Here is a 12,339-nt window from a genome sequence, read left to right on the forward strand (position 1 = left end):
GGTGTGCATTATACATGGGTATAATAATTATATACCATGGGCATAATAATCTCACGTATAATATGCACAAAAAATGTGGGTGTGCATTATGCACGGCAAATATACGGTAATTAAATGTCATCTTAATTCTTTCCAGAAAATGGGAGCATGTTTAATAATTAGTCCATCCGCATGTGAGCACCTGTTATGCCCAGAGCCCTGAGATGTAGGAGCGATGTACCACGGAGCCAGCCCCCTGACAAGCTCCCGGTTCAGTCGGAGGAAGGGGTGGAGGAGGATGGCAGCAGAGATCGGAAGCGGGGGAAACACACACCACCAGAAAACAAAGGCCAGTGCCCAGGGCACTCAGCAAGCACAGAGGCGGCCAGGGAGTCCTCCAAGCATGGGTGACTGAGGAAATGGTGGCAGGAGCTGAGCAGCACACAGGCAGAAGGAATCGCCTCACAAGCAGTGGGGGCTGACAGTGGTGGTAAAATATACACAGTATAAAACTTACCATTTTAACTTTTTTACTGTACAGCTCAGTGGTATTACGTACAGTCACATTACTGTGCAACTAGCCCCTCATCCATCTCCAGAACTTTTTTCGTCTTCCTAAACTGACTGGGAACCCCTTAAATAAGAACTCCCCATTCTTTCCTCCCCCAGCCGCTGGCGACCACCATTCTACTTTCCATCCCTGTGAATTTTGACCACTCTGGGTACCGGTGATATAATAAAAGTATATTTGGCCTTTGCCCCAGTTCCTGGCCCAGAGCTCCAAACGCTTTTGGAATTTCCTGAGTGATAGGACTGCCTTTTGTTACTCATAAGGAGCCGCTTTCCAGCACACCTGAGTTTAAGTGAATGGGGTGGGCTCAGGATGGATGTGGCACCAGAAAACCCAGTGATTACGGTTTGGGAACTTTCAATCCCCTCCTCTTCCCACCTCTGGGGAGGGGAGCGCAGCTGGAAATTAAGCTCTACGAAAACTCCTGAAGAAGGAAATTCAGTGAGATAGCAGACTGGTGAACACACCACATCCAAGCGCTCCCAGAAAGGGTATGGAAGCTTGTGCTCCTCCCTGCCCCTTGCCCTGGATCTGCTCCACGTGGCTGTTCCTGAGTGGTATCCTTAATAATAAACCAGTCAACGTAAGCAAAGTGTTCACCTGAGTTCTGCGAGCCATTCTAGCAAGTTATGAAACCTGGGTAGGGGCTGTGGGAGTTGGTCAGAACGAGTTAGTCAGCGTAGTCCCCAGGATTTGCCAGTGGTGTCTCATGGGGAGGCAGCCTTGTGGGATGGAGCCCCCTACCTTGTGGGATCTACACTAACCCTTAGCAGTTTGTGTTAACATTGAACTGAATTGTAGGACGCCCCGCTGGAGTGAGAGACCTGGGGAGCTGGTTGTTGTGACAGGGTGACAGAAATCTCAGTACCTCATATAAGTGAGGTGCCTCAAACTAAACAGCATGTGTCCTTCCGTCACTGGCTTGTTTCACGTAGTATAATGCCTTGAAAGATCATCCATGTGTAGCATGTGTAGGAATTTCCTTTCTTTTTTAGGCTAAATAACATCCCTTTGCATGTATATAACACAGTCTGTTTATCCATTCCCCCACAGGTGGACACCAGGGTTGCTTTCACCTTTTGGCTGCTGTGAATGGTGCTGCTATAATCATGGCTGCGCACACACCAGCTCAAGCTCCTGCCACCAGTTCTCCTGGGTACACCTTCGGTACCTTCTGCTTAATTTTGCTGTAAACCTAAAACTGCTCTGAAAAATAAAGACTGCCCTTTCTCTGTTGAGTGGGTTTGGCACCCTTGTTGAAAATCATTTGATGATATACGTGAGGTGTTATTTCTGACTCTATGCCTTTGATTTATATGGTTTTTTTAATGCCAATACCATATGGTCAGCATTACTGTAACTTGCTATTATTTTTGAAATCAAGAAGTGTGTCACCTCCAACTCTGTGGTTCTTTTCCAAGATTGCCTTGGTTTCAGTGCCCCTTAAACTTCCACATGACTTTTAGGATGCATTTTTCTATTTCTGCGAAAAATGTCATTAGAATTTTGACAGGAATTACTCTGTATCTGTGGATTGCTTTCAGTAGTATTGACATCTTGACAATATTAAGTCTTCTGATCCACGAACACAGGATGTCTTGCCATTTATTTAGGTCTTTAATTTCTTTTAGCCACATTTTAGAGTCTTCGGTATAAAAATGTTTCACCTCCTTGGTTAAATTTATTCCTAAGGGGTTTTTTTGTTGTTGTTATAAATGGAATTGTTTTCTTAACTTCCTTTTGGGATTGTTCATTGTTAGTGTATAGAAAGAAAATTGGGCTAAAACACTGCAAATCTGGTTTGCAGAAGGGACCTCAGGGTTAGGAGGCATAGCACGGGGAAGGGAGGAGGGCAAAGGTGAGCAAAAAGGCTATGAAATTTCCTATCATTTGACTGTGGTTTTTTTCTTGGTTGGGCAATTGCTTGGCTGCTGTAACTCTTTGACTGATTTCCAGAGCTCCTATAAAGAAGTTAGTTTAGGCATTTTCTAGTTAATTTCACATTTCTGTGGGGAGTGAGGGTCTGGAGCATCCCAGTCCACCGTCTTGTTAATATCACTCTCCATGGCATGAGGCTCGGTCCCCAGGGTATCTCCTGGGAGACAGTTAAGGAACTAGAGTGACCACAGCTGAGAGGCATGGCTGAGAGGAAACAAGAGACAGATTGAATAGGAATGGGGCCGGAGCAGGGGTCCTAGAATGCTAAACTGAAGGCTCAGACTTGATTCAATGCCTGGCAGGGAAACGAAGTCAAGACAGGCCAGGCAACCCCAGCCTCCTCAGTGCGGAGTTGAAATTCAAAGAAACAAAAGGATTCGAGAGTATCTGCAATGGTTCCCCCTCACATTCCATCAGGGATTTCCCTTGCTGCCACTAAAACCCAGGGTTTTCGAGTACATTTTCAGAACCTTAAGTAAATCAGAATAATGACCGTCAATCCCAACCCAGCCTCTCCCTGAGGCAGGATAGTAAGAAGCTAGGAGAAATCCTGGGCAAGTGGAATGGGGAAACTGAGACAGATGGCTGACCACCTGGCCGAGCAATTTACAGCAGAGACAGGTCACCAGGGCAGAAAGCCCGGGATGCTTAGCAAAGGGCAAAACTGACGCCAGACCTCCCCCCCAGGGTAGCCTTTGCTCCCCTGGCATATCCTGGGCATGCTGGTTTAGACCCCCTGACCTTTCCTCCCTGGAGATAACATTTAGGTCTCAGTGGCATTTCAGCTCCAGGCCCAGAAAAGCAGCAGAACCAGGCCAGCAACCCCCAGGACCAGCTGGGATGACTAATGAGCCCGCATCCTGGTACTGACCAATCAGTAGAGACCACGACCCTGAAAGTTCTCACCTGGGAAAGCTGATGAACATTCTTTTGCGATCTCCCCTAAGCTCGCCCCTAAACTCCCAGTCCTTAAAAAAAACCCAACTGAAAGGTGAAGGATTGGTCAAATAACATATAGACACGGCCCACAGACAAGGACAATGGTGTGGGGATGGACTGAGGGAATCGGGGGGGGCAGGCTGGATAGAGGGGGGCAAAGGCGGAAAAATTGGGACAACTGTAATAACATAAACAATAAAGTATTTAAAAGGAAAAAATAAAGGCTGCAGATTAAGCTTAAAAATTTTTAAAAATTTAAAAACTCAAGACAATGGACCCAGCAAGTGCTTACACACCAGCACCTTCCCCTTCCCCCTCGCCCTCCTCCCCCAGGAGTGCATCTCCTAAACTAAGGGCCCCCACGAGACTTGCAACCAGGGGAGCAATGGGCAGCTGCAGCTTGTCCCGGGCTAACCTCCTGAACCTGTGTCTGAGGCCCTTGCCCTGACTTTCCAGAGAACGAAAAGCAGCCCCACCCGGGCTCACTCCTTTCCTATAACATTTGTAGGGAGCCAACGCAGCCCTGCCTAGGCTCTCTCCTGTTGCTTCTTCCACCCTAAGCCTTTCCCTGTTTCACTGTCCCCAGCTCTAATAAATGTACTCTTATAATCACCTGGACACGTGTTGTGACATCTTTCCTGCATGAAGTCAAGAGCCCACACACTACAGGCCGGCCCGACGCAGACCTGCTCAGGGCCAGGCCCCTGTTCAGTAACATCCCCTCAGTCTGAAGGGTGACGCAGCATACGGCAAATACGTAATAAACCAGCCCTGCCGAGAACATGGCTCCAAGCAGGAGGGTGCCTTCCCGTGGCGTGCCGGTCCTCTTTCCCGGTGATTTCAAAATGTCTGATCACCAGCTCACCTGGGAGGCCTGTTGAGGATACATGGGTCTAGGCCCCTCCCCTAGGGAGTCTGGTGAAGGAGGTCAACTTGGGGGTGCAGGCATTTGCATTTTTCTGCAAGAGTTCATGTGTGAGGCGAATGATCACCCTTTTCAGGAAGCATTTGTCTGGCTCCCTCCCCAGGTTTCTCATCTCTGAACTCATGTGCACCTGCCTGCGCATTGGCAGCTTTCCCAGGAAAGAGGAAGGAGTACTGAAATTCAGTTCCCCATTACCCTGCTCAGAAGTCTCAATCAGGTCCATTTTACCTGACCCATTGCTTCAAAACAGAGATTTTTTTTTTAAGTTTTGAATAAGTTATCAGCATGTAAAAAATAGATTTCACAAGCCAGACACAGAAAGCCAAACAGTATATGAATCCTAGAAGAAATACCTTCTATGAGGTACCTAGGAGAGGTAAATTCACAGAGACAAAAAGTAGAAAGAGGCATCTAGGGGCTGGAGGGCGGGGGCAGGGAGGAATTATTGTTTCATGAATACAGAGTTGATGGGATGATGAAAAAGCTTTGGGTATAAACGGTGGTTAATGCTTACACACATGGTGAACGTATTTAGTGCCGTTGAATTGTACACTTAGGAATGGCTAAAGTGACCGATACTATGCTACATATATTTTACCACAATAAAAAAAAAACAGATTTCACATAAAAATCTGGATTTCTGGTTTCTCTTTAAAGGGCAAAAAAAAAGGTCTGATGACGCTGGGTAATGCTTTGTGTGTCAGTGGTGGGCGGGAGCTGAGGTAGCTGCGGTGTGTTCTCAATTTTGCTGCACCCTCACCACACACCAATGTCACTTTTACTATGTCACGTTTAAATGGCCTGGCTCCCATGAGCACTTGAGAGTCCCACCCATTCTCATTTTTGTCACCCCTAGCCTTGTTCTGCTGCCCCAGTCCCTGCCTATTTCCTCTCATCTAGTGCACAAGGGGAGGCCAGAAGGTGGTCAGCCACGGGGGCAGGCATTTTCTGTGCCTGAACAAAAACAATCAATGGAGAGAACAAGAGCTTGCCTTCACCTCCCCAAACTTCACTCAGGCCTTGAAAGAAAGGCCTCTGACATTCGAAGACCAAGAATGATAAGCCTAGAGTTTAAGACACTCCAGTGGCTAGGATTTTGGAAGACAATGAGGCTGATCACCTGCCTGCCTCATGACCCTGTCTCCGGGGTCAGTCTAAGAAACACGCAACCTCTATGTGATACCCCATGATCAGCCAGCCCAGCAAACAGGGCGCCTCAAGGCTGCAGCCAGGTCCCCAGAGCCCATCTTTACCTGCCAAAAGCTGATTTCCAGCTGCTTGAAATACGACAGGGTTTGGGACACACTACCCTCCCCAGCCCCCAAAATTATGGCACCTAGGCCTACTGAATAGTTTAAGCTGAAGGAGTTTGAGAAAATGGCAGAAGCAGAAAGGTTGCTCTAAGCTCCTCTCCCTCCTTGCTCTTCTTCCCTGACCCAGACCTTAAAACCCTCCCGTGACAGGCGCCCTCCCCAAACCTCAAGGAAAGGAGCATCCTTTTCTCTGAGGACAAAGGAACCCCACAGAATCAGTGCACACGGGCCTTGCTCAGTGTCCCCTAGTTACTATAATTCCCTCACACTCCTAAACTGTCACAGTCCCCGCTGACTGTCCACTCTTCACCAAACCTGGTATCAAAATGCACAGGGCTGTTTCTTTGGGGGGGGGGGGTTCCTTTACTTTTAAGGTTTTATTTATTTATTTTTAGAGAGCAGGAAAGGGAGGGAAGGAAACATCAATGTGCCAGAGAAATATCGATCAGTTGGCTCTCACACGCCCTCCAGCTGGGGACCGGGGCTGCAACCTGGGCTCGTGCCTGACTGGGAATCAAACCGGCGACCTGTTTCTTCATTTTCTTATGAAGCTTCCAGTGTCACGTAACACTTACATTGAATAAATTTGGATGGTTTTCTGTGAATAGGTCTTTGTCAGTTTAATTTTTAGACCTAGCCAGGGACCCTATGAGGATCAAGGAAACTTTTTCTCCTCTACCAATAGCAGCAGTATTCCAGATGTATGCAGTCCAACCTGGCTATGGCTACTGCACACATCCCATCACCTGCTGGGAACGGTGGTTAGTTGTAAGTATTTAAAAAATGCCAATTTCTAAAGACCTAGTATGAAAAAAGAATGTAAAATAGCTTGTTAGTAACCTTATTATATTGATTATGTATTGAAATAATGCTTTGGATATATTGGGTTAAATATAGTACTAAAGCTAATTTCACCTGCTCTTTTTAATTTTTTAAGTTTATACTTTATATATTTTTAATATGACTACTAGAAGCTTTAGTTATACGTGTGCCTTGCATTGGTGGCTTGCACTGTACTTCTACGGAGCAGTGCTATTTTCCACAGCGCAGCCAGCCATGGCCTCCACAGAGCTGACTTTGTAATGTAACTGTATTTTTATTACCTGGAAAGCAAACTGATTCTCTCCTACTCTATTATCAGGTGGCACTGTGCTCTGAGCAACCCAAGAGTCCTTGAGGAAGTCCCTTCCCTTCTGGGCACAGTACGCTCCTCTCGGGGCTGGAGCTGACCTGAAGATTTCTTTCAGCTCCCACATCTCCCTTGACCTCCGCCACCAAGCTATCATTGGACTCCAACACAGGCTTTCTTTCAACCCTTGCACAATAACAATGTGTCCACATCACTCAAAACCCTACCCAGATAATTTTCCCTTGAAACAATGGAACAAGTGTTGCAAAAAAAAAAAAGCCAAAAGCCAGTCTATTACCACCTGTTCAACTGCTCAGACTGAACCAAGAGCCTCAGCTGCAATCTGTGAGCCTCCTCTTCTTCCTCTCTCACCTCACCTCCGGATTTAGGGTTTCTTCTTCCCAGAGCCTTGAGAAGTGTGCCTCTCTCCGCTAAATTCAGAGCAGAAGCACTAGCCCTTTAGCAGTTTGCAATGCAGCCTGAGAGGGGAGGGGAGGGGAAGAGGGAAAGAGAAGGGGAAGGGGAGCGGAGGGGAGCGGAGGGGAGCGGAGGAGGGGAGCGGAGAGGAGGGGAGCGGAGAGGAGGGGAGCACAATTCTAACGCTGGGAACTTCAGAAGACAGGAGCCAGGATCTCAAATTCTAGAAGAAACTGCTGGACACTTTTTCAGCACCACAACCCTCGAGACACAAAGGAACAAAATCTGAACCTCAGAATCCTTGCTCCACTTTTTAAAAATATATATCTTTTATCCACGTGAAGACTTGATAGGGGCCAATTATCACCAAGTACTCATGAGGTAGAACTGGGTTCAAATCTCCCTTCTGCCACTCAGTCGCTGTAGGATCCCAAATAAGGTTGCTTCATTTATGTCTCAATTTCTTCCCTGTAACAATGGAGACAATTCCAACTACCCCATAGCATTAAAAAATTAAATAATGATGAAACAGTGCCTTGCACAGAGTAGGTATTTGATAGATATTTAGCTCCCTTCCCCTTTAATTTTGCCATGGCAATTAGGCAAAGATGACACTAAAAACCTGTGGATAACTGAAAATAAATCATCTATACTCTGACCAGTTTTGCTTTTCCTTTTTTTTAACCTGAATCTTGGTGCCTGGTGCAATTTAAATATGTGGTGCGAGAACTCTGCAAAGGCAGGGATTATCTTTGCAGCCCTAGCATAGCATCTGGGAAAAAAGGTAGGGCCTAGATAAAGGGGTTCAGAACGGGCCTCCCCAAGATATGCTACTTTGGCATATGGATTATTTTGAGCCGAAGGCAATTGAGACCCTGCAGATTCAGGAGAAACTTCTGCCCCTCCCCCAACTGCCTAGGAGAGTTTAAATTGGGGGCCTTATCCATAAGAGTTATTACCAGAAATGACCTTGATGACTAATCTATGGAGCAGGACAAACTTCTAATTACTGAGTATCTACTCTTCTTACTATCTTGTGAATGACCTTTCCCTCTGAAGCCTCAAAGCATCTTACCTTAGCCCTAAGGATGTCATACAAACCTCATTTTAGCTTTCTATCTCTGAACCTCTCAGGTAGGTGGGGTCTCTGACTCTTTCATGTATGTGCTGTTCCCATATGTACACATGCAATTAAATTTGGTTACTTTCTCTTGTTAATCTGTCTCATGTTGACTTAATAATTAGAACAGCTGAAAGAACCTAGAAGAGTAGAAGAAATTTTCTTCTTCCCCCGCATAAGTAAAAGCTTGTTGAATGAATGAATGAATGTTGGATTGAATGCAAGCAGGGTCTGGTGCATGTGTGGAGCATATAAGAAGCACTAAAAGAGAAAGGTCAAAATTACCAGGGGTTTTGCTGATCTGTGTGAAGTTTGCAGCCCATGAAGAATTATTCAGCCGAATGACATTTAAAATCTGTATAACGGCTTTGTGGAGCCTTTTTTCTAAGGAGTGAAGCTCAAGGTGCTTTATTCATACGTAATTCTCCCCCACTCAGCCATGCTTTACTCAGGAAGAAAGGTTAAAACACATTCAGAGGCCCTGGCCAAGTCCCCATACACCAAGTTTGCAGGGTTCGATCCCCAGTCAGGGCACATACAAGAATCAACCAATAAATGCATTAAATAAATAGAACAACAAATTAATGTTTCCCTTTTTCTTTTCTCTCTCTCTAAAAATCAATAAATAAATTTTTTTAAAAACATGCTGAAAACCAAATATTTATCTCTACATGAGGACCATACACAATTCCGTTTTTACCATGTGTGTTTTTTTTTTAAACTTAGCCTGGTGGTTGAACCTAAAAGATTGAACTAAATAGGTGGCTCTATGATACAAATATATGCTGTCAAAGTGTTTTCAAATTTACATTTCTTAGCATTTCCTGGACTTGGTGGTGTGGAGGGGTGATGAATGAATAACTATTCTTATTAAATTGTAAAGCTACATCTGGTGTTAGGTTCCCTCACTGGTGTGTGAGGAATGATAAGAAAGCCTATTAGTTTACCCTTAATGGTTAACAAAACCAGCCTTGGATTCTGTGATCTTGCCAGGCCACCTGAGGGTATCTCTCATTAGTTCTGTCCTCCCCAAACAGTGACTTTTTCTGTATCCTACTTATTCTGTACCTACTGCAAAAAGGGAGATTTATTTCTCCGGAAATTTAAAAGGTCCTCCCCTTCTCCCCTACTGCCCTGCCTTACCCTCCTATAAAGAAAAATCCAACAAAGCCAAGCCCACCAGCAGGGCTGCAACGGGGGTGTTAAAATTCCCAGTCACATCACCTTAGACTCTAAGGCTTTAGGAGGACAGGGTAAATGTCACCCTCACCACCTATTTTTCAGCTGCCCTGAACAAGACTGATCTTGTTTCACCCCTAAACTACCTATCAATTCCATTTTCAGAACATTAAAACCCACAGGCGGGGCGGGGCGGGGGGGGGGTAAAGTTTGTGTGCTAAGGAAGGCCTTTCTGTATGTTTTCATTGGTTGCTTACGCTATTACCCAAGTGGCAGGACTGAGTGGCTTGGGGAAACCTAGTTCGAGTCAACTTCTGGTGGTGAAGATGAACAAAGTGAAATTTTGCCTTTAGAGAAGTTTTGGAAATTTCTGACCCAAATGACAAGTTTCTAAATGAAAGGTTAAATTTTCTAAACACGATGAACAGGTAAGAGAAACAGGCCTATGTGAACTAAGGGTTACTGGTCATTTTTAAACACAGAGCCACAAGTCAGTCAGTGTGCTTGAGGAGGCACTGAAACTAGGAGGCAGTGGTCTAGAGGAAGAAGAGCCCCATATGTAATTTGCTTCAAATATTTGGAGAAGACAATCAGATTCATAACACACCCAACTTTCCGGGTCATAACCACAGTGAGATACAAAGAATTTGAGATGCTCCTTCCAAAAGGAAGGAAAGAAAAGAGATTAAGAGATGTGCTTCCCAGGGCTTTCCAAGGTTTCTAGTCTTTGAGAATTCAGCATGAGATTTCTACTCTATCCTGCCAAACTTGGCTCTAAACCAGAGGGAAGGAGTTTGGCAGAAAGCATTGTCCCTACTGTCCTGGCTTTAGCTGCATATTAAAGGGAAGAACAGTACCCAAATATGAGCAAGGTGCCGCTCTGCAATTCTATGTGGTACAGAAGACACTGCACTCTAGGAAAGCTGGTCAGTCAGGCCAAAAATACCTGCTAAGTTCTCTTGGTACCAGAATAGCCTGGTGTCCTGGAGCTGCTCCCTGAGAAAGGATAGTTTTCCTGAAGTCAAAGGTGTAAGCTGGTGGACTGACAGGTTCAGTAACAAAATCATCAAAACATCATATGTTTCCAAAGCATGCTTTCTGCTGAGGGAGGAGAAATTGTGAGTGGGGGGAAAAATCCCCTCCTTTTGTTCCCTCAGTGCTTCTCTTACACAGTCACCCAGTCATAATCACTCCCTCACACCAGCCACAAAGTCACCCAGAGTCACAAACACAGTTGAAGTCAGAAAGTTAACACAGTTAAGTGCAGTTAGATAAAATTAAACAGTCCCACGATGATATGATGCCCATTCCTCTGAACACCCACAAACTCTTCTACCCACCTGATTGCCAAAGACAGCTATGGAGCAGGCCGTGGAAACTTCATTAGCCCCGAACCAGACAGAAGCGATGCGGGAGGGCATGCCCAGGATGAAGACCTGGGCCACGGAGCAGATGACCTGGCCCAGCACAGTGACTGGGAAGAGATGTGGCTGCAGGCTGCCCAACTTCACCCAGGCCCCCAGGCAGTTGAGAGCGGAGCCGGTGAGGGCGATGGTGCGCAGGCCGAATTTTTCCAGCAGCCAGGCCACCGGCAGTAGTAAAGGGATGTAGGTCAGCATGTAGCACATGGACAGCCAGTCGATGGCAAAGGCACTGACGTCATAAAACTTCATGAAGATGTTATTGATGGAGCCATACTGGATCCACTGGAAGGCGTTGCACATGGAATAACAGCTAAACACCAGGACCACCACCCAACGGCGCTTGCTCACCTTAATCACACTGAGATCCTCGGGGCCCGAGCTACTGGGTTGGGCCAAGACACTGGGTTGGGCTAAGGTACCGGGGAGGGCTGAACTGCTGGGGTTCACAGAGAAGCTGGGGTTCGCAGAGCAGCTGGGGTGGAAGGAGACGCTGGGATGGGCGGAGACGCTGGGATGGGCCGAGACGCTGGGGTTGGTAGAGATGCTGGGATGGGCCGAGACGCTGGGGTGGGCAGAAATGTTGGGGTCCGCCCGGAACGCTGACTGCTGCTGAGGGGTGCCGTCCTGCTCCTCCAGGTTGGGGTCTTCATTCACCATGACCGCGGCCTCTTCCAGAGCGCTGGACAGGTGCTGAGAACGCCGGCAGTCCTAAGGCACAGTAGCCTCGGCTGGTCCCCTAACGCTGATCGAACAGTTGCTCCGGTGTGCCCCAGAAGAAATGGAGACCCAATCCTGCGTGAAAGCCACGAGTGGGCCTCCCAACGCTCACCTCCCAGCTTCTGCCCCGCTTTTCCGTGGGGCCCGCTGTCCCCGACCGCTGTCCCACAGGCCGGCCGCAGGCGCCTCAACCTGGCCCGGCCGCCGGCGCCTTGAGTCCGCCTAAGACGCTCTGACTCCGTTCAGCCTCAGGTCCAGGAAAAGAGTTAGCTCCTAGCGCAGACACTTCGCCAGACTCCCGGACTCAGTTCGCTCCCGGGCCGGCTCGCGGCCTCGCCCCTAGGGCGCACGTGACCGCCCCGCCCCCGTCCCGCCTCGCTTCTCTCCACCCCCCCCACCCTCCAACCTTCTCCGGCCCGGCTGGCCTGACAGTCCAGTTGTTTCGCCACAGTTTGAGGGATGCATTCCTCCTCCACGCCCCGGGCTCCATGGAAACCGCCTGGTTAACCCCCACCCCCTGAGGTGCCCCTCAAATCCATTCCCCCGCCCAGAGGACCACGCGAGAAAATCCCCTCCTCCTTTTCGAGGTAACCCTCCAAATAGTTTCCTCGCGCCGGTCCACATCTTCCGCGCGCGTGCGCCGGTGCCCGGCGCCTCCAGAATAGTCAGGGGCATCCAAGAGGAGTTC

At 47.5% G+C, this 12,339-nt stretch overlaps 1 protein-coding gene across 1 annotated transcript in view; it reads right to left on the reverse strand.

Moving 5' to 3' along the window:
* Positions 1-11,972, reverse strand: part of FLVCR2 (FLVCR choline and putative heme transporter 2) — a 51,858-nt gene extending 39,886 nt beyond the window's left edge. Inside the window, exon 1 of the mRNA XM_054567239.1 lies at positions 10,851-11,972. Coding sequence (XP_054423214.1) covers positions 10,851-11,591 — 741 coding nt within the window. The 5' untranslated portion in view covers positions 11,592-11,972. The remainder of the gene's footprint in view (positions 1-10,850) is intronic.
* Between the last annotated feature and the right edge of the window lie 367 nt (positions 11,973-12,339).

The sequence above is a fragment of the Pteronotus mesoamericanus genome, unplaced genomic scaffold (genome assembly GCF_021234165.1).
Source record: "Pteronotus mesoamericanus isolate MK-2021 breed Mesoamerican mustached bat unplaced genomic scaffold, CSHL_Meso_final contig_182, whole genome shotgun sequence".
Classification (NCBI taxonomy): Eukaryota; Metazoa; Chordata; class Mammalia; order Chiroptera; family Mormoopidae; genus Pteronotus; species Pteronotus mesoamericanus.